This window comes from Vanessa tameamea, chromosome 19 (assembly GCF_037043105.1).
Source record: "Vanessa tameamea isolate UH-Manoa-2023 chromosome 19, ilVanTame1 primary haplotype, whole genome shotgun sequence".
Taxonomy (NCBI): Eukaryota; Metazoa; Arthropoda; class Insecta; order Lepidoptera; family Nymphalidae; genus Vanessa; species Vanessa tameamea.
The window spans coordinates 4246504-4270964 of NC_087327.1; the positions used below are offsets into that span (position 1 = coordinate 4246504).

The 24461-nt window shown below is 31.4% G+C and overlaps 1 protein-coding gene across 5 annotated transcripts in view; it reads right to left on the reverse strand.

Annotated features, from left to right (window-relative positions):
* The window catches only part of LOC113396109 (hypoxia-inducible factor 1-alpha-like), a 92397-nt gene extending 70625 nt beyond the window's left edge, over positions 1-21772 (reverse strand). For 2 of the 5 annotated variants that reach the window (XM_026633917.2, XM_026633916.2), the window contains exon 1: positions 21494-21772. In XM_026633917.2, coding sequence (XP_026489702.2) covers positions 21494-21540 — 47 coding nt within the window. In that variant the 5' untranslated portion in view covers positions 21541-21772. Of the gene's footprint in view, positions 1-8216; positions 8652-21493 lie in introns of those variants that run through there. The other 3 variants (XM_026633914.2, XM_026633918.2, XM_026633915.2) reach the window with 2 other exon arrangements.
* Between the last annotated feature and the right edge of the window lie 2689 nt (positions 21773-24461).

Here is a 24461-nt window from a genome sequence, read left to right on the forward strand (position 1 = left end):
ATATGATTTAAAATTTTAAACCATGTGATTGATCATGTGAGCGACGGTATATTTATTACACGCTTAAAAAAATTAAAAAAAGATAAAATTTTATATTATTTTAAATTTCGATTTGGTTCTTCTCGTTACAATCTACGATTCGAACATAATATTGACAAATCAAAAAGTCATTTAAAAGAAAAGACAACTTGAATAAAGTATATTTTGAATTTCATTTTAGTAATTTTTGATAATTTAAGATACTGATAGTTGAAATTTGCACGCATAAGATATATTTTTTCTAGCCTCAAGCGCTTTGATCGATTTAAATTTTTTACTAGTAATATTTTGACTAGTGTAGCCGACCCTTATCGTGTCGTTTGTCATCTATAACTTTTATCTATCACACGAGATTTTATATTTACACAACAAAATAGACTAAACTATTTTAGGTCAGGGATTACGTTGTAATCTTACTTTAAACATATAAATAACCAATTTCAAGTATTTTATAGTTTCGAATATTATGACAAGGATATTTTTGAATACATTTTGAGTCCTTCACTGATTTATAATTTTGAAATGTATATACTTTTTTAAAATTAATTATTACTGATCATTAGGCTAAAAAAAATCCGTACGAGATTTAGACTTTCAATTAAGATCACACGTGCGTTTTGTGACAGTTATGTAGTGTTATTTTAAACTCCATTGCATACTAAACGTTACAAATGATTTAAATACAAACCAGTCCACAGTGGCCCGTGAAAGCTAAAGCCAATGGACTCATCATAATATTCGACCGGTGTTTTAAACGGAACAATATATGTATTTCGTAGTTCATTTCATTCAAATGTATAAAAACATATTTTTGTAATATTTTTTATATTGGAGTTAAACGAAACTATATATAAAGTCTTATATAATACCTATAGAATTGGCAAAATATTATTTATCAATCTAAATTATTTTTGTATTATGGGTATTCTGGAAAAAATATATCAAAGCGAAAAGCATACTTAGCGCTCTTTTAACATCACTATTCGTTTATGTGTTTTTTGGTACACGTAGTGTTAAAAATGTATATAAACCTGCAAATATTTTTTTCTAGTGTACAAAATGACACGTCTTGTTAGTTCAATCTAAAATTACGAGTTGTATTCCGTCTTCAGAACGAGTTCCTGGAATAAGAAGTAATTTTTGGATACCGTTAACCTAGACGGCTTGCTTGTTATAATGAAACTAAACTTGAAATGATCTATTCGTCTGTTATGTGTACGCGTTCCTAAGGAAATAAATACGTATCTATTATGAATAAAGCGGCTTGAATTTTTTACATTATATAAATGTATATTATTTATATTCTTATAGTTTTGAAGCTATAAAAAAATATAAGGAAAGCGCTTATATATTTTTGGCTAATGTAAATTCACATAACTGTTACTTTATTAAACGATCTCAGGAATATTTATCGAATCGCAGTTTAATTTTGTTACATTTATTTTATGCTAGTTTTCGGCCGCGTGCTAGGAGGGTCTTAGATTTTTGGTAAAAAATAGTAGCCAATTTCATTCTTTCTGGTTCAAACTTACTTCATACAAAGTTTCATCACATTCGGTTCCGTGGTTTGGCCGTGAAAGCATAACAGATAGACAGACTGAGTTACATTCGCATTTATTAATATTATAGTACAGATATAAAAACAAAACTCATTACTATTTAATGTGTGTGTGTAGAATTTTTATAAACACACACAGGTACGTATCACTTTGCACTAGTATAGTGTCTGAATGATATGATCAGGTTGCTGTATAATCTAAATTTGTTAGTAATTGCAAAAATAATAGCGTGTTCTTTCGCAATGAGTTGTTATGACGTTGTAACTACATTTTGATAAGTGAGCATTATTATCATTGGATAAAGGTCACAACTCAGAATGCTTGTAGTAAAAAATCGATTTTTTTAAAACTAAGTCCGATTATATTGTCAATAGCCATCGATTATTTCAGATGGTACATTTCTATTATAAATTCCTAAAACTTGTAGTTACGATGAGGATAATTTTGTTTTTATTCTTAAAAACATTAAAATAATTTATTAATTCTATCCGTGCCTTGTACTTATAGACGTTTTATATTTAAATATTTATATAATAATAATAATTTTGCTGTTAGAGTGAAAAAAATATTCAACTACAAATTTGAACTTAGACGCCACTTTTGATTCACAATGAAATCCACGTACCCACAAAAAAAAACCTTTTATAGAATCTAGTGTCTCTCTACCATGTAACAGTCAACTTTATCTGATTCTACAAAAACAATTGAAATCTGGTGTTTATATTTGAACATTTTAGATTCTGATCTGGCCAAAGTAAACTTATCACACCGAGACCAATTTTTCGGTATTTAATTAAACTTGTTTATTTTTAAAATGGCAATGGAAACAATAAAATTGTACGCAATTTGCACAGGAGCTAAAAGCAGGAGGCTACAATTGGCGGTGATTGTAAATATAATTGCGTTCCCGTCCAATCGAGGATCTGTGACGTAGGTCTGCAATTTTGTATGTCCGTTCTTCATTGATATCGTCACACGTTAAGCCGAGTACGTGAGCTCCAAGAGGTTATCATGTATTACGTAAGAATTGGGGTTTCATGTTGTTCTTCCTAGACGATATATGAAAATCTTATATAAGTGATGCGTTATTTTTGGACGATTAGACGATTTCACATAAAGTTTTTCGCCAGCTGGTATATAGACTTGGCTATTGTATTAGACTGTTTCTTCTTCACTAATTCCATATAATTAATCTACGACTTCATTTTCGTCTCAATTATTTTCTTCCATTATTAATTTTGACAATTCATTTGACAAAGTTATATATCCTCTGATCTGTTCTCTTTTGTATGTTTTAACCGTCATTGTTCTATGGTAAAGATTTGAAGATAAATGTTTACCGTAAAAACATTTTAACAAATATACCTTATTGATCATATGACTGATGACTGATGACTATACTGTGAATTTTTTAAATGCTAATGTTTTAAAAAAAAAATGTTTCTCCTTTTCTCATATTGTGTTGTATGTGTCAACGGTGTATTCTCTATCCCAATTCTCTTTCTCTCTTTTCGTATCCTTAACTCCTTGCACATCACATCTCAGTTGCTTAAACAGAACTTCCATATTGATTTCGGGCAAGTTTTTACCTTAAAACCGTGTAAATACCACATACCACTCCTCTTTAAGTAAGTGACAATTTCAAAGTGTTAGCCGGTCAAACCGCACCACAACAATTTTTCGAAATCGCTAATAAGGCCTTAAATAGCTATATTTTCTATTATAATATGTTCTGTATTTTTTACAATAAAAAAAGAGTATTTCGTTTTCGAAATATTATGAAAACTATTAACAGACCGCACATATATTTTTTTATTCAAGTGTCAATAAAAGTGATATAAGAATCTCAATAGTTTACTTAACTTTACATCGTTGTTTTTCTGAGAATGGGTATTTATAAGGTTATAAATCACATATAAATTAATAGCCATTTACCTTAAGATCTTAGCATTAGTTCTTGGAGTTAATGTAGGAAACAGATAATTAATTTTATAGTCTCGTAAACACGCTTCGCAAACATAATTATCCGTTAAGCTATATCAAATTGCATCGAAATATATAAAATAAGCTATATTATACAGACATCAACCATACAACATACATTTATAACATTACTCATACTTCATATCATATTAAAATATTCATAAAGTATTTTAAGCTTTATCTTTATACTGACGATGATTTTCATTGGAACGATTTCGGTCACGGGAGTCAGTTTCAAGGGGCTAGCCAACACATAATAACGCAAGACAATTCACAAATTTTTACGTAAACGCAAATCTACGCTCCTTTATATTCACGATGATTTTCCCTTGAACGTTTTCGGTTACGGTAACCAATCTCAAGCCGCAAGCCAACCCAACGCAAGCGCACTCACCATTTCCTTAATCTCATAATGCTGTAGGACGGCAAGTCTGACACGATGGGTAAGTTTAGGTGCAAGACCAGACATATACGTGGTTGGGACACGGAACTATAAACGCTGCCAATTTCCAGACTTCCAGCTGGTACTGAATAGCTGTACCAAAAACTTCAATATCGTTACATTGCCTCGATTCGATTTTTAGAGGAGTCACAGACCAATGAGTTCATACTTAAGTTTAAAATATTAGCTGGTTATGAATTTGGGTAGGCCAGGGCAGGTACCGACAACAAGGGGTACATGTCAGTCACCTCCTCGTGGTGTACCCTGGGCAACGGGGCCGGCTTGAGCTTGCTCGTCGGCCACGGCTAAGACTGGCGGGAGGGATGCCGCGGGGCCGCTCCTGGTACGTCCCTGATCGGCGTCAGGGCGGACCATGTGAGTGGCCTCGCTGGCTAGGAGGGAGTGGGAGGGCTCGCTAGTCGAGCCTCCCAGGTGTTTTACACCGGCGGTCAGCGGCGGAGCCTACCATCTTATCCGCCGCAGGGCGTCAGCTTCGTTGACGCCCAGCCTCCAGTGGCGGACTCGGGGGAGTTCGTCACATTCCCACATGGAGGATGAGGGGGAAGGCGCGCACTAGGCGCGCTTTCCATGGATATTCAGCCGCCTTACGGCGGCTGCCGCTGGTGGGGTCGCGGTTGCATGCCCTTGGCGATCCCGTGGCCTCACCACTCGGCGGCATGGTGGAAACCCGAGGATGGTTTTAGTGGGTAGGACAGGGCATCTGCCCTGGCACGGGGCATTAGGCCCCGGTTGAGTCCCACATACCCGTCCCGGTCCCCCGACCGGGCGGCATGCGTAAATGCATTTCCTCCTCGTTAAAAAAAAAAAAAAAAAAAAAAAAAAAAAAAAAAAAAAAAAAAAAAAAAAAAAAAAAAAAAAAAAAAAAAAAAAAAAAAAGGTACCGACAACAAATTCTACCAAACAATAATACTGACTTCCGCTTTGAAGTGGGCGAGTAAGCCTTTATAATTACAGGTACAAGGGGCATAAAGTAACAAATTTTTGTTGGCTGAGTACAAATGTATATATATTTAGTAAATAAATCAAGGTACGTAAGGTCAATTGACTATTAGGTACAATTTATTAGCAAGTTGTCCATCTAGCTGTCTAATAAATCCATGCGAATAAAAACAACAATGTAGGTATATGTTTTTGCGTTTCATAAAATAACGTATTATTAAATTTAAGAAAAAAACTAAACAAGATCTCTTGTTTTCCTTGATCATTAAGTTTTATGTATGAAACTCAATTATTAAGTCATTAAAATGTAATTAATCCAAATGATGCGTAGCACGATTTATATGATGGGCTGTCTTATCAAATACAAAGTCCTACGACGTAAAATAAATATAAGACATACTTAAAGAAAACATTGAATAATGGGTGGTGGAAAATCTCTCTTTATTTATTGATCTGTTTTGTCAACTAAAATGAAAACCTTAATAAGCAACCGAACGTAATCACAGCTAGCACAGGTAACAAGCACAACATTCTAATAAGTATTAGTTACTTATATTGTTGGTAAATAAGGAGAATTGATAAATAAGATTGAACTTATAAAGAACAAACTTATAAATGTTGAAAATAAAAAAACTGTCTACTCTGCACAGTCTTAAAAAAAACGATATGTATCACTTGACTTCAACGTGGTACTATCAATTATATAAACGCATAAGTATGTAAGTTAGAATTTGTCGTAGATAACATAATAGCCGGTCGTATTATCAACGTCGCGTTACGTACCTCATGCTGGTAAGGAGCGAGGTTATCGGTTGCTCTGTGCTTATGTTGTTTCCACACGATTAGTGCACGGACGGAGCAGATTAAGTTATCGACACAAACACAGTCGTCCGAACTGGACTAAGCACATAATTTTCCTTAAACGTTATTATTGACTCGCGGTATCTGGAGCTGTGAGTTTGTTTTGACGTATCACGGGAGGGTTTAGCGGTTTTCTGTCTGGGGGGAAATAATCACAAGTCTGCGAGTTGAAAACCTCACGTGGTTTTAATCAGCTGATAAACATGAGGCGTCTGGCGCTCTTCCAGCCGTTATTAGTAATATCAGAAATATTCTAGAAATGAAGCCGTAACAAAGCCCCCACGCGATCTGGAAGGGGTACATATACCTACATGCTCATTTGTCAATATAATATGTTTACATATATAAACCGATTGTAACTTAATATCTAATAATAGACATATCTCAATACATACAGCGCTTAATAAGTTTTAAATTTAGAATTATATTTTTTTTTAAATTAGTATGTACAATAAAAGTATCAACAACTTAAACTTATTAACAAAAAATATAACTGAAATATATCTCGATTTCATTATTTTATCGTCGATCACAATACCCAAAATTTTTAATCGAGTGTTATCTACATGTTTACCTCAATACAAGCAATTCATTTATCCTTTATATGTATATAATTGATAAATAATTATATAAGCACAGGTATATCTATACCTAAGTATTCAAAGAGTGAGAAAAAGTTCAAACGACCACAACGGGGACCACTAATCTGATATAAATAACCCTGTTAATATAAAATGTATTGAAATGTACGTTTGACATGTTAGGATTACTATCAATCCTTACTTCTTATTTTAATTAAATTATCTTTATTTTTATCACTACTTTTGACAATCTACTGGTGATTGTGATATCGCTAAATTTAGTACCAATCTACAGAAACTCTCTTGACCTTTTTTCTTATTGATTTAACGTATCTAACGTAATCTAGAATACTCGAAATCAATATGTTAATCTTTTTGGCGTTTCCTTTTACTGTTAGATATAACTAAAGCGTATTATTAGAACAAGAAAATATACCAAATTCTAACAATATTCAGAATTCGTTTATAACATACAGCCATTTCATAAATGTCGAAATTCTGGTATAAAAATACTCTACGAGTGTAACGTATCATACGCCATAAGTATGATGTCCTCTTAATCACGAGCCAATGGAGTTTTTATATTGGACAAATGAGGGTGCAAACACAGCTGTGTACTCTCTTTTCTTTTCTAGTGCTCTCTTAAACCAGAGAAAGTTCCAGAACACCCACAGATTTAAGTGCATTCCGAGGGACGATACTGTTTAACAGCCAACTTCCAAACTGCTACTGAGAATTTATAGAAGAAAAACTCAATATTATACTCAAGAGTATATAATGAATGGTACATTCAAGTGCGTTTATAGATATCGAAAAAGAAATAACAATATTATCAACGAATTAATCTTATGACTTAATTAATATTGCGATAAAAATATTAATGTTAAAAATATTCGATAAAAAATCTATTTGGATAAATACTATTTGGAAATTTTATTGATAGTAAGTTAGACTGATAAGGTGAAAGGAGCTCTATGATTGAAATGTGCTATGCTAAAACACGAGCGGAAACGCGGGCGACAATTAGTTTATTATATAATTTAAGTAATATACTTTTAGTACATAGTACATTTTAATACATAGGTTAAGTATGTTTTTTTTTATAACAAAATAGTTTATTTACAAACGTATGTTATAGTTTTTATATGTCATCATCATACTAATACTATATTTATGCAGTTTGCGTGTTGCATGTTTGAAGTAAACGACTGGACGGATTCTAATGTAACGGTAATTTTATTTAAAAATATTTGGAGGTAAATATAAATTATCTAGTAGCCATATCTAGTAGCTCTTTGTGGTGGATTTTTTCTTCTAAATTACGTGAGAGTACCTTAAAGAGAATTTTACTCATAAAAAAATTCATTCAAAATACCTTTACCCGGATAAATTTAAAGATTTTTATTTTGACGTGAAACGGAACGCGTTCGTATAGGTAGGTAACATCTTATAATAGATATATAAGTCTATTTAATCGTTATGCGTTATAAGTAGGTAACAATTAGAATCAGCGAAAAAAAGTCAAATATTGTATGGAGCAATGCATTAATCAAATATCAAGTTTTACCTGGTTAGAAAACACAGGCCTTCAAAACCTATAAATATATGTAAATAAAATATAGAATACCTACTCTTCGAGTTCCTAGTAACTAGCAAGATAACGATCACAAGCATTATTTGAAAGTGTTTTCTATTTAAAGCTTAGTATTATAATTAATTATGTGTATAAATTACTTCGTCATGACTAGTATGCGAAGAATTTCGTCTTAATCAGGCGATCACAAGACTCACATGAAGTCTTCTAAGTCGACGACATTCGTGTATTGGCACGGTTGACCGTCTACATTGTAGCACGTGCTATTGTAGTCCCATTCCTGTCTTTGGCGGCACGGCAAGTCTGCTTGAAAACTCGGTGGCTGGGTGTACACCACTCTTTGTGGATAGTACTGTTGAGGGACACTGTCTCGGTAGTAGTTCCTGTCGTAGCATTGCACTGATAAATCACTGAAGCTATTGTAAATATCATAATTGCACTGATTGTCCACTGGTTGCCTCGACCACTGATTCGACATCGGACACTGCACATTCCATCCTGTTTCCTCGAAGCTACCGATCACTGGACATCGCTGGATGATATTTTCCCCGTTCACCAACATACTAAATACTTTGTTTTAGTCATAAATGAAATTATAAAACAGTCCATCGGGCTACATAATCGACGAGCAACTGATAGCGGCAAAGATGTGCTTATCTCGCCCGCTATAACTCGCATGGTAGCAAAAATTGATAACTCCTGATTAATTTCGACCCTGTCTGGGTATAACATTGACGGATATTAAATATATGCACGATATTCGTTTCATCAATGTGTTTTGAGTAATAATTCTGTTTTATTGGAGCCCAGAGTATATCTTTACAAGGTCGACGTAGTACGTGGAACATTATAGTGCGGCAATAAAAGCGAATACTATCGTTAGTAGTATGTAAATTTAATTGAAAAGTTACTTTATTTACTGACAAATTACATACATTCTTACTTATAATAAATTATAGTTAAAATTACTTAGACCGTGAATATGATGGTTACATTAAAATTTTATCAAACGTTTATCGGAATCGTCATAACGTGCCGATCAATCAGGTGCTGATAAAAAATAAACATCATACGATACAAAATGGGCAATTATATAAAAACGTGAAATTGCTATTACTATTTTCACATATGTCGGCAGCTTTTTATACCACGACGGAAATTTAACAGACGGTAAGGATCTTGTATATAGACAAAGAGAAAACAGTTCATTACCTTACTTTTGCCAACTAAATTCTTTTTTTTTTGTTTGGTAGTTGTTGGGTGTAATTTGTAAAGGAATAAAAAGAGATTTGCCATCCTATTAAGTAAAACTGATTCATTAAGACCCCGTAAACATTCCACTACTCCTTCATAATGAATTGGCCTTCGTTCTTATTATCACTTAGCATGCCTCTTCTCAACGTTATCGAAGTGTGGTTATAATAGAATAACATACATGGGGCTAGTCCTACTAAGTTAAGAAAGTAGAAGAAATATGACTATTCTTTACAAAAATAATTCTTAGCTGTATCGTAGCTGGGAACCTACCTATTAATTTGTATACCTACCTATTAACAGTTACGATACATTTCCTATTATATATGGGTACCTGGGTAATTTACCTGAAAGTAAAGTACCTGGGTAACTGGGTAGTTTTGTTAATAGATTTTTTTTTTCATGTTACAGGTGGCAAACGAGCAGGAGGCTCACCTGATGGAAAGTGACTACAACCGCCCATGGACATCTGCAACACCGGGGGGCTTGAAGGTGCGTTGCCGACCTTTCAGGAAAGAGTACGCTCTTTTCTTGAAGGTTCCCAAGTCGTATCGGTTCGGAAAAACCGCCGGCAAAAGCTGGTTCCACAGAGTGCTTGTGCGAGGCAGAAAATGTCTTAAAAATCGCGCTGTTGTGGATTTATGACTAAGAAAATAAGAAAATTTATGAATAATGATTGATGGATTGCTGAATAAGAAAACGGATAATGGAAAACAATTAAGTTTCGATTCGATTACGTAAAATTACATTTTATTAGTAGAATTAGCCTCCTAGTTCCTTATATACAAAATATGACACGACCAAAAGAAACAAATAGATCTTATAGGTATTAACTATCAAAAATTAAACTGTAAATAGTTTTATTGTTGTTCTCTTCATACCAGTATTATATTATACGAACAATTTATTATTTTCAACTATTTAAGTTATTCTTGTTTCAGGTTACGGGTTCACATTGAAACTACTTCTATTATGACAGACTTAATTTTGTGTGACCCTGTCTGTACCGATCAATCTCCCTAATGTCATCTTCATCGCACGTAACTTAAATAAAATAATCTGAGCCGTGGTGACATGACGAAAAACTATAATAAAAAAAGTATTAAAAGACAATTATCAAGGGATCCAGTTAAGTGGTATATGGTTAATTTGAAAGAAGATAACATTATTTTCTAAAAGGTAATGAGCAGATGAGATAAGGTTAAATGTGCAGTTATCACGAGATGATAAAATGTCACACACTGGTAACGAACTTGTAATTAAGAGACAAGTTACTAAAGATGGCGTACGCAATGTCGACGACGAAGGCGCATAAAAACATGTCGGATTGCTTGTGTTCATTTAAATTCGTAAAGGCTACTGAACTCTACTGTCTACGTTTATTTTGCTTCTAATGCCTAATATTAATTGCAATAATATTTTGCTTGCCGTTAGCTTTTTTGTATTACCAAAATAATTAAAGTTTTTTTTTATTAAACTTCGCACGAGCTAATCATGAACACGTTAATATTCAATATTTCGTTTTAAATTTTTTCTGTGATAAATATATATTAACTTAGGCTTACTAAACGAATTTTCAAATAACTTTGTATAAATAAAAATATTTTTATATAGTCATAGAAATGATTTATTTGATCTACCAACGTGGCACTGGGTCTCCCAAAACTGCATATTAACTTGCAGTCTCGCGTCGTTATCTCTTTTTAGTAGACAGTTAACCTAATTTCATTGGACGCACAATTACACGCAGAATCGTTTAAACAGCATGTTTGAACCATATATTTTAAAATGTTTTTACGTTCAGCTTAAAATTAATCCATACTTTTAATTTTTTAATTTAATTTTAAATACGAATTTTCATTTATTTTACAAAATAATAATTTGACTAACTGACATACTATGCAGTCTCCCCGGTTATCCTTAAATAACATAGGTGAGAATTAAGGAAGATTTTTTATTAATCGATTGGCTAAGAGGGTTAATAATAAGGCGTAATCTGCCCTCAGTTTACACAAACAAGTTACATATGGTAGGTAATCAACCCGTTTTTTTGTTCATTCTAATATCAACCTTGTAGCTATAAATATAAAGTTTAAGTTGTTACAGCAATTTTAAATTGATTGGAGCGATGCGATTGTGGCGCAGTAATATTTAATTAATTTTATTCATGGAATAATTTTATATTATTGATAAAATGATTTTTTTTAAATAATTAAATATAGTAATTCATTCAATAATATAGCTTAAAATATAATACAAAAGACAATTCATGATTCGGAAATAGCAGGGCTCAGTGAATAATATGGTCAATAGCGATAGATATTGATTTGATATAAGGTTAATTCATTGGTTATATAATATTTTCTTGTTATTGTTTTCTAGTGACATAATATTATGCTCTAGAATATGAGTATAATTAAAATATTGTCACGTATGGTTAGATTACTTTGACACCAAGGACGACGAGTATCAATGAATACTAGTCGATTTGTTTTCTTATATTTTGTTTGTGTAACAAGTTTTTTTTATTAGAGCACAAAGGTTGTATTTTAATTAGGACTCTGTTATTTATGAAGACTGTGTAAATAAAAATATAACATATGTTTTACGAATATTTAAATAAATTATTTTTATAAAACTCTTATCAATTTTTTCGACTCATTTTTATGATGTTAGATTAATTATATGTATAGATAGAGTGAGAGCCGAGACGGCCTAGTGGTTAGAACGCGTGCACCTTAACCGATGATTTCGGGTTCAAACCCAGGCAGGCACCACTGAATTTTCATGTGCTTAATTTGTGTTTATAATTCATCTCGTATTCGGCGGTGAAGGAAAACATCGTGAGGAAACTTGCGTGTGTCTAATTTCAACGAAATTCTGCCACATGTGTATTCCACCAACCCGCATTGCAGCAGCATGGTGGAATATCTTCCAAACCTTCTCCTCAAAGGGAGAGGAGGCCTTAGCCCAGCAGTGGGAAATTTACAGGCTGCTAATGTAATGTAATAGATAAAGAGTGTCGCACTGCAAAAGAACTAAAACAAACGAGCCAACTTTTCTGTCTTGGTTTTGTGATAGCTATGCTTGACACTCGCTAGACGTCATACTACTTTACTAGTGTGCGTGTAATTAGTGGCCAACAGATGGCCACTATTTTTTCGATGCGTTCTCACCTTTGATAGTCTATCTAAAGATATTAATAATCAAAGTACATAATCTGTTCCAATGAGAAGTACACGTAAAAATCCATAAACAACAATACTTTAAATTGTTGTGTTCCGGTGTGAAGGGTGAGTGAGCAAGTGTAATTATATCACAGGTAAATCGGATATAAAGTCTTAGTTTATATTGGTTAATTACGCATTGGTAACGCAAAGAGTTGTTAATAATAATAAGATATACATACACATACATATCCCATTTACCCCACTTCCTTCCGATATTTATTTTTACAATTTTACATGTAGCAACACAACTACTAACTTATCTTACAAGTGTTATTTTTTTCAAATTTTAAAGACCGTCTTACAAAATGTCCATATCCCCAAAAGTGATCGCCGATTGTGAATTATAATTCTTAGAATGAATTACCGTTATTTGCGTAACTCTACCAGTGTGGATCTCGGGTAAAATAGAAATTAGGCTTAAATCAAATATTTATTGACAAAGTCTTAGAAAGATCTCTGTTTACTATATGTATAATGATTGTGCAATATCATTTTATTCAAAAATGCGATAACAGATTTAAATCCGGTCTCACGTGTCACAGACAAAGTACGTCAATAAATACCAAAATACGTCTGAACGTATCTCATGTTCTGGAAAGTGAAAATAAAATAAACGATCATTAAAAATGTAGTTTAAATACCCGAAACATTTCAAGAGTAAGCTGATGTATTTATAGTGAATATTATATACTTTGGAAGAATTCGCTAGAGGAAGGAGGAAAATCTTTCATATTATTTTGTTTAGTCTATATAGTTACTAGTTCGTATAGAATTTCTAGAATATTCTAAAGATACTGCAATTTAAATAAAAATGGTCCGATATTGAAGATTCTCTATCAAGTGTTACTTCTCATGCTGTTTTAAAATCACTTACTTTGTGTTTCTTGAGTTTAAAGCATTCATTTGGAAAATTTTAGTTCACATTAAATCACAAATTATTAAGTTATCGCTTTGCTTACTGAATAAATCAATATTATCATAAATTTATATCATGATATAATAATTCATAAATTTAAAACTCGAAACGTCCAGAAAAGCTATTCTTAAGCTGTTAAACCAACAATTAGACTATAAACTAGCGATTTGGAAGTTTGCCATCGAATAAGAGAGTAAAACTTGACCCGTATACTAACCTGGAACTCTAAAAGGTTACGTATAGGGTCTGGCATTACTATAAAATAGAATATCTCACAAAGCCACACATCACATTTTTACAAAAACAAGATCTAATATATTAGTACAACTCTCGGACAAAATCCTCGAACACAAAAAAATTATGATGTCCAAAACTACATAGTTTAGAGTACAGTGAATAGGTTAATTAAGTTTCTGCCAAGAGTGACAAGGATAAGAAAAGAATCTCCATTAAATTTTCCGTTAATTCTTTTAAGAAAATAAGACGTATATTTTCATTTGGTTAACTTTGTATTCAATTATTTATTTATTTTTTATTGTTACGACGTATCTGTAGATGTACTTTGTAACTATATTAGTTAGCATTTAAATGAATTCTGATTGTAAGTCACTGGTGTCATCCTAATATAATAATGAAGTATGTTTTGTTTTTTCAGGTTTCACGCATAAACTAAATAGATTGATTTGGAAGTTTCCTATTATTTTTGTCGAAAAGAACGGATACAGTCATTTCTAGTATGTTAATATGTTGCATATTTGATGATGAAGGTTGTAATTTATAGTGTTGTTAAATTATTGTACCTAACGTATATAACATCCAAAAGTTTCCCGAGTTCGTTGCACTCCGGTTTAATAATATAATACTACGCTTATGAAGATTTCGATGTTATATGGTAATGGCCTTACAGTTGTTGTGTAAGTGGAATTTAGTGGTACATTTAATTCCGTGGACTTCGACTTTCTACGAAGTATTTTTCAATATTTTAATATTCCACGTGTAGCTTGTTCGATTCTTATCTTCGTGGCCGGTTGCACTGTAACCCATTTAAGTAAATTTTATTTAAATACGTGGAAGCGTTTTGTCAAAAGTATAAATAAATTACAAAATATTTATTATTTAAGTTAGAAGTATTAAGCTTAGGACGTACTTAGTTCAATTAATACAAAAACGCTAATTGATGTTTGTCTTGAGGCGAAATTTATAAAAAAATTACCTATAGCGCACAAACTTCCCGCCATTTTATCTGCTTGAGGGGTGAATTAAAAAAGTATTATGTATTTTCCTGGGACTAACACTATCTCCGTACCAAATTTCATCTAAATCGGTCTAGCGGTTCAATCGTGAAGAGGCAACAGACAGAATAGCTTTTGCATTTATATTAGTATAGATATCATTGACAAAAAGTTACAAATATTTTATTATTTCACTCTAAATAATGATTATGTAAGAAAATTGCAGTTCCGATGCCATTTATCAAACAGTTCAAGTAACAAATGATTATCACGTCTCCGAACGGCGGAATCGTAAGCTACTTGATTCTAATTTGTAGTTCAAAGTCCGCTTCGTGTATATGTAAGATAATTCTTGTGACAATTCATGTTAATAATAATTTGTTTCGACGACTACTGGTAATGTTTTGGGACAACAATCAAATACTAATTTACAAAGATACGAAATTGTTTATATATACTTTTTAAAAATTGGATTTGAGTTAGTGTTTATTATAAAAAAAGGGGTAAACTTTTCGCTAAAAAAAAAGTATTAAAAATAATTTTAAAATGTTTTTAAGACAGTGGTTAAACTAGTTTATGAGATCCAGGCAATGGATATGTGAGTCCTTTGGCTTTCACTCTTCGCGAAGTTGAGAAAGCTTTAGACGAATTGGCAAGGCATAGTTGGTGGATCTCATGGATTTAGATCGGTTTCCTCCAGTTACTAATTCAGACTTAAGTATATAATAATTACCGTTCAAAATACCTACCGTTATAATATGAACGAAGAAATAAAACTTTTTACCTTTATAGTAATTAATGAATCATTTGACAAGTTAATAACCCAAGATGGAACCAGAAGTGCTCAATCAAGTATTCAAAGAGCACAAGTTTATTATAAGGAAAATTCCAGTCCAAGATAACTAGCTGCCATTCGAGTGCTCCCTGAAGCTATTTTCATTGACCCGAATTAGCATTGGCTAGAAAACTGACAATTATGTAACAATGAGTTGTAAGTGTTATTTACTTTTCCGTAATCGCATTTGTATGTATAAAGCAGGATTTTTTTGTATTAGCTACATTTTTTATGCAGTGTGAATGGCCTTATCTAGACAAATATAACGAACGATGAATACATTTTTGGATGAGGAATTGAATTATAATTCAAATTATGTTAGAGAACAACTTGTAACTTGTGCTGTAGAGGATAACTTCAAGTAATTCCATCTATTGTGTGTTGGTGATTCTATGTATCAGAAGCCTTCAAACAAGTGTCAACAATAGTTACTTATTATATAAAGTTCCAACTAATAACCTAGGAACAAATCGTTAATTTTCACGGAAATTTTTCAAACTGGTCAATATTTTCGCCAGCAACGATAGCACTGATAATTATTTTAAGGTATTATGTTGATGAAAAATGAAGGTCGTAAGTATATGGAAATTTTGCTCCAATTTAAAAATACAACACCCTTAAGTATATTGCTTCATTTTGGAGCAGAGAAATAAGAATATGAATTTTATACCAGTAGGTACATCGGTCGTTTAGCGTTATTTCATTTATTTAGGGTCGCCGTATAATATCTGAAAAAATGGTTTTGTCCACGTTGAGCAACTGTTTAGGGTTTTACGATCACTCGATGCCAACCATGCTTGGAAATATTTTTGCTGTTGGTTTAGTTCACTGCCACCACACAGGTGGTTGAGTCGTGTACCTTCTTCATTCACGGACGCACTTAAGTTATTCGACTCTTGTGGCACCCATGCCTTGAAATGCAGTAACTCTATTATACTCTTCGCGAATCACACGACATTATACTGACTAAATTTAAAGAAATTGACACTTTTTTTGCTGTTCTATATTTTTTTAAGAAAAACGTAGTCGATATTCAGTAGTAGTAGCATATTTTTAATTCTTTTAAAAATAATTTGACGATTAGCTGTTGAACTCATGTCTACTAGTGTAAACATTTAGAATATTTTTTCAACGCGCGGTATGATGTTATTTTCAGAGAGTAGCATTCTTGTTGACAAAATGGTTTCACCGGTATACGATCAGTGGATGTCAGACGTATTAGTATTAGGACACCAACCTTTCGTATTTATAAATAGACAAATGTAGGGAAAATTGTATCTTATATACATCAATATGGACAATTGAACAGGCCCAAGTGATATCTTAAGTCCCGTGGTTGGTGACGTAAGGGGTTTTATACTCTTTAGAGAGCCCATTGGAGTGTCATCTACCTGCGAAGGTCACCTCTTACCATTAGATGACTCATTTGCTTGTCTACCTGCCTCAAATAAATAATTTAATAATATATTATTAAACTACATTATCGTTGCGTTAACTTCGAGATTAAAGATGCAATGGCCCTTCTGCCTGTAATTACACTGGATTACTAATAATTCAAAAGAGACCCTAACAATACAATGTTTGTCTGTGTAATAACTGATGTATGAATGTTAATCACCCCGCAGTCTGGCCTGCATGTAGTCCTACCACCAGTGTTTACGAGACATTATGAAAAAAAATGTTTTTCCTTAAACTTTTTTTTTTAGGGTACTTATAGGTTGGGGGACGAACAAATAGACAATGGGGCTGTAAGAAATATTAATCATTCCTTACATCGCCAATGCATTACCAACCTTGATTGAACTTTGAACTAAGATGTTATGTCCCTTGTGCCTGTAGTTACACTGATTCACTCACCCTTCAAACCATAACACAACAATACCGAGTATTGCTGTTTGGCGGTAGAATATCTAATGAGTGGGTGGTACCTTAACCAGACGGGCTTGTAAAATTTGTTTTTAAATTAATATATATTCATAGATAAATAATACAAATAACACATGATAACTATTTAAAATATCGTTACTGGATATTTCGTTTCTAAACTTCTAATACTTAGGTGAACAATTTATTACATCATAACAATGAAAAAGTTTGATGGTAACAAAGTTTTGAGCTAAGTATTGCATGAAAGCAAATAACAGATAAAAAATATCACATAAATAATAAATCGTATGATGATAGAATCTGTGATTTCTCAGTATCCAACCAATATTTACTTAATGAACAAATTCAGGATGAAAACTTATGACGACTTAATTACGAAATTTGTAAATCCCCGCACATTATTAGTTAAAATGATGACGGCATTTAACTACAAAAATCTCCGCTATAATATAATTAAACTTAAAATATAATAATCATTATCTCATAATATAAATTAAACGTATATTAAATACAAAAATATACAAAATTACAACGTTACGTATATTATTGGTGCTGGCAGGACAGCAATCATTGATATTGGATTATTTTTTTTAAAGATATATGTACGAGGACGGGCAAGTGGGCAACCTGGTGGCTAATCGTCACTGCCGCCCAAAGATATTGACGCTGTAATAAATGTTGACTATTCCGCATATCGCCGATGCTCTACCAAAATTGGGAACGAATATGTTATGTCCCTTGTGCCTGTAGTTACACGCACTCTCTTACGTTTCAAACCGGAAGTGGAACACAACAATACTAAGTATTACTGTTGGGTGGAAGAATATCGAATGATATCTAATAATAAGAAAATTAACTGTCTCAATTTTCAATGGATTAATCTTGATAGTTTATACATATTTTCTCACATAATTAATGAATAAAACCAAATGATCAATGTACATATATGCGCTTATGTCAGAATCGACGATTGAAAATACTTTTAACGTAATTACTTTATTGCGATAATAAATATAATATAATCAAAATGTATCAGCGATATTTGTATAGATTATAAAAAAAACATTAAAATGAATGCACTGCTATGTGGGAATTACGTGGAGTTTAGGACATTAATGTACAAATATATATATTATGTATAATCTCGTTACAGCAGAAGCTGCTCAAAGTGCAGGGCAAATCAATCAATTCTCAGTCTTATAATTATATGCAATATTCTAATTAGCATTTATTTAATTTATTAGTAGAGACTCGCCTCAACTTCACACAGGTAAAATTTAGTAATAAAGAAAATTATATGATATACATATATAATTTATACCTTATTGCTTATTGCACTCAGGAATAATGAAGCTTTCTACTAAAATTTTTGAATTCAATTATTCATTCATTCAATCATTCATTCCGGATATTAACCATACATACAAGCAAACAATATAATTTTAGACATTTATAATATTATAATAGGCGTATAGATTAAGTTACTTAAATAGGATAATTTTTGGCTTATTGGGTTGAGTCAAAATTAATAAAGAAAAAAATAAATTTCAAGATAAGTTTTTATCTATATATTTGTAAAGTGAACAAATTTCCATGGCCCATTGTTTTGGGATATATCAATATATCAATATTTCCGAAAACAATGGATGTATTTAAATAATCAATATAAACGTCAAACAGTCAATTAGTTAAAGTAGAAAAACGTCAGCAAAGGTCCATAAATATACATATATCACACTTATCTAATCTTTTAAATACCAAATATTTGTTTATCAAGTGAATTGTCAATTAGTTGCATCAATATTATATTCATACTTCCGAATTTTAATTATAATATTATAAGATCATTTGAACCATAAATACACATAACAGGAAAAAGTTATCACTAGCTGCTAGTATTCTTGGAAAGAAATATCTTAAGAAATTATCATTACACGGTTTGTATTTACGTAGAAAGCAAATTCAACAAACGCTATATAAATAATTATTTTTATTAAAACAAATTAAAAATAAAACATATCAAGTCATGATGAAGATAGAGGCGATATAAAAAATTACACAAAATATTTAAGTGGTTTAATAATAATTAATGCATATTTTAAGACCATGTACAGATATATCAGTTTTAAATTATTATATTTGATTTTATAATGTGGTTTCATTGTTAAATTTTTATGTAATTCAAATATACATCTAAGCCTAGACTAGCTAAGTTGGAAACATATTGAATATCACTTTACAATAATTCCATATTCAAAATGGTGTTTCAATGTGAAAATAAAAATATGTTGTTTTAAATTAGCTCGTCAACTGGTACAATTGATTTTAGTAACCTTATGATGTTTATGTGAACAGTCAGAGGATATTACAAGGGTGTTAAACTTATTGGAGTATATAAAACTTGGTGGAAAATATCAATACATAGTATTGTAGTTTTCTGGTTTAAAGGTTGAGCGAATCAGTGTAACAGCCACAAGGGATATAACATCTTAAGTCCCATGATTGGTGGAACATTGACAATGCAATGAATACTTAATGTCTCTTACATGTTAAATTTTAATGGTAGTGGGGTCCACACACTATCAGATGGCCCATTTACCAGTTTGTTTAACAATTATAAGGAAGACTTTAAAATATTGTAATAATATTTTATAAACGATTTTTCATTAGAATTCTTTTGGAAATGCATTCTATATTAAAACTGCTTAAAGCTCCCTAGAACTGTTATAGTTTTATTACTCTATGGTTCTTTTTTCTCTACCTTAATCTTTCGTAAATTAATTTTGTTCTTGTTTCAGGTGTTATGTAGATATGATTTTGTTTTAAAAGTAATTTATTCAAATTAAGTGTAAAGTGTAAGTGTGAAGTTGATTGATTTCATATACCTATATGTATAAAAAATTATGTCTATATTATTAACATCCTGTTCTTGCTGAATAACAGGAAATTTTGAGAGAATATATTTATGGATAAAAATTGTTTGTGATATTATTTCTACTTATATATTATATAATATCACTATTTTTTATTTATGTTTATTCAATAATTTGTTTATTATATATAATTACATTACCAAAAATCTTATTTCAGTTTTGGAAATGATATAAATTTATTAATTGGTATATGCTCTTAGACAGATTTATTTATAATGCAAATGTTATATTTTAAAACCAATGATCAAGAAGAAGTCACGACTTTCTAAAAGTTTTATTTGACAACCATAGACAAATAAACGCTTTTATATAAAGTGTAATGTCCTTCAGACTGGTTTCAATTTGGGTTGCCAGTTGCCACATATATAGGACTATCCTATCTATATGACCCATCTATTCCTTGCTCATAGTTTAATGGGCCAGCCACCGAACAAAACTGGAGAGGCACAGATTCTGTGTACTCGCATAGCAACACTGCCAACATGAACCAAAGACTTGAAGATCTTTAGCATTATATGCTAACCACTAAACTAACTAATCAGTTATATAAAATGTATTATTGCAATATGATTGTGTATTTCTAGGTACTATAAGATTTCAAGTTAAAAAGAAAAGTTATTAATTGAGTACCAATCTAATGTAATTATAAAAGTAACTACATCAGAGGTATTTATTATTTATTGAATAGGATCCAATACCTATACACTATATTGGATAATACGATATTTCAGGAAAAAAATTATGAGTAAAGAATGAAAAGCTTAACTTATTTTGGTATACAGAAGCATTATTTAAGTTACACATCACATTGCTATGAATCTTGTTTTATGGAAATGTTCTCTTAGTGAGCAGTATTTTTATTTTTGTTCCTCTGACAAACTTTTATCTTTGTTGGTTACGTATACGTATTCGTCTCTAACAAACAGTTTAATCGCTATATAGATATATTATAATTATAAAGATTGTTAACCTAACCAATCATTTAAAGGCCAGGAGAAATATATTTAAATAATAATGAATAACTTCAGTGAATTATATTGAATATTACAGAGAAAGTTAAAACAGGGACACTTGGCAGGTCCGTACCAGGAAAATTAGAATCTAAGGTTAGGTGATAAGTATAATACTGAGAATGTTGTAGGATAGAATACACCAAAAGTAAATACTCAAAATATTATGATACATACCTTCTTTTCTGATTTGCGGGTTTTGGAGCCATTTCAGATTTTATCATAGTGACACTATTATGAAACTTCACGATATGAGCACAATCTTAGAACACTGCCAAGGAGAGTATCATATCGCTTTTCACGATTTTCTTTTTAGATTTGTTTACGATTTAATCACAATATTGTTTCACAGATCGCAATATAGGTCATTTTATAATGCACTACACAAACAATTATACTTTGTTGTCGTGAACTTGCACAGTAGTAGCAGCAGAAACTTACGAATTACGATCGAGCTAATAATATTGTGTTACCAGTATCAATAATAAAAAGTAACTAAAATTATCTATCGTTATTGATGAATGAACCTTTATTTTTTTTATAAATTATTGATAAGTTTAATATTATATAATAAAATAATCATATATATCATTTATAGAAAATATAATATAGCGGCAACATTCACAAAATATGCGTAAAGTTATTAAATTTCCCGTTAAATTTCTGACGGATTACATCTACCTATGTATTATTCGCCAATCATAGTATAGAATTTCAATCAAAGGAAAAGTATGAAGTGTGAGTGCCCTCTATTGACGATATTATATTTTGTAAAATCTGTAATAGATGGCAATACAAAGTGTAAAGTATGTTGTATGTAGTGATACAGTTGTATCACTAGATGTCTCTAGCATCGTAACAATGGTGTCTTATTAATTTCAATCTTACACATTTTATAAAAAATTATAATTAATAAAGAGAATGGGAAGATGACCACTAGTTGTCACTAATGGAGTTATGGATTTATTAATAGGCAAAGACAAACCAGCGCAGTTCATTTTTCTAAGCTGTTTTCTTTTTTTTAGCTTGGTACTAATGGACGAGCTTTAGTGTTGTCAATAAAAAAGGGAAATTAGAGTAAAAATGAAATGATCAAAACACGCAGATTCATATGTTTTCTTCAAATTATTATGGTAGCACTAGTTCTTACAATTTAGAGATTTGATGCTTACGGCCTTTAACAATTTAGGTAAATTAATTACTAATACCCGTAAATACATCATCCTCATAATTTCTTTACCCTTATTGGCTTATCCTAATTATAGGCGAACTGAACAGTGTCTACGTGATAGCACTGCTAGAAAAATTTGGTAACCTATTTATGGTCGACTATTTGCCTAACGCCATCCCTCATTGGGAATTCTTATGCTGGTTGGTTGGATATTATGAATAGATGCATTAATCAAAATTTTCTAACCGGATCTTTCAACGCACACAGTCGAACCCTGTCAGATGGGGACTGGGATTGTATATTAACTATTTCTTACCTATACATTAAACAATAACTATATAAATAATTTCAAATTATAGTTATTAACGACTCCAGATTCTCCTAGAATAATTAATACCTAGTTATATTATAAATGCAATAATAAAGTGTATCTATCTTAATTATTATTAGATACTTATAATATTATAAATGCGAAACTTTGAATAGATGAATGTTTAGTAATTACTCAATTACGCAAGAACGAGTGAACGGTTCTGGATGAAATTTGTCACAGACATAGATTACAGTTTGGAATAGCACATAGGGTACTTTTAACCCGAAAAAATATACCTAGCTTCATCGCCAATCAACGAAACCCCACACCCACCTCATACAAGGGATTACCTACATTACATCTATAATTAAGCGATCAACTCAAAATATTTTACTTCCTACCATTTTATTTTTTATATTCTATTCAAATAAAAAAGTTTGTTTTGTCAAGAAATTCAACCTTATCCTATTTAGATAATGAACATCATCGTAGATAGTTCTAAACATCTTCGAAATTTCTAATGAAATTATTGTTAATGAGTTAGGTTATTGATGTAGATAAATTATTTAGTAATTATAGAGGCGCGGTACGATGTGATGCATGCCAAAGTGTCATTAATTACTTATTTAAGAGCTCGTCACGATCAGATGAATGATCTTTCTTTGTGATAAAGGTGCTTAATCTGGTTTGAATTTTTAACTTGACTAAATATATGAGGTATCTTCAAGCCAGGTGTGCCTCATTAACACATATTAATAAGTTTCTTTCATCCTGATATTATGAATTTTCATATCAAGATTATTAATTTCTTTCTCAACATTTATTTATTCTCGGATCGTAGCGATTCATACCAAACTACCATTATTTTATTTTTTGTTTTGATATTACAGTTGTATACGTAATAAATGTTTCCTTTTTTATTTCAGGACTTAATGTCGTATTACTTATATTTACACATACCTACCATTAATACTTGATTAGGCTCTTAAAAAAAATGTTTCCAAAATAAGGTATTATACGAGTATAGTAAAGACCCAGGGTCGGATTTTGAGGTCTGGAGGACCTGGGACAAACAATGGAGTGAAGGTCCTACATTATTTTTCAAATAATGGCTAATAGTTTTCAGTCAACATAATTGTGGAGATAGATAGAATAATTTATTTGACTTGTATTTAGTTTCATATAAATTTTATATTTAAATTGTTGGATAGTCGAAAAATTAATATAAAAAAAAACTAAACTCTAATGTTAGGCTAGAGCCTCGAATGCCTTTCCCTAAATCCAGCTCTGCAGGTGTTTAAAAATTTTGGTAGGTTAGACCTTCCAAGCGAAGACTACGATTACCGACGATTATGTGGAAGTACTTATAGAAAACTTTTTGAGCCTTAAAGTGGCTAATTATCATCTTGACTTTTCATGTTCTAAAACAATTTAATTATAAATGAACCATTTTGGCTGGCAGTCTAGTCCATTACAGGCCATTATTTTTATTTATTACTTAACTTGTTATAAAACATAAGACCGTGAAAATATAGTAATTAAATTCGGCTCAACACAAAAATGTTACCGATTAAAGAAACACTAATTATAAATAATATTCGTCATATTGTATTTAGTTGTGCTTACCCGGGGCTTCAGTGCTTTATTCCTAAATGAAAGAC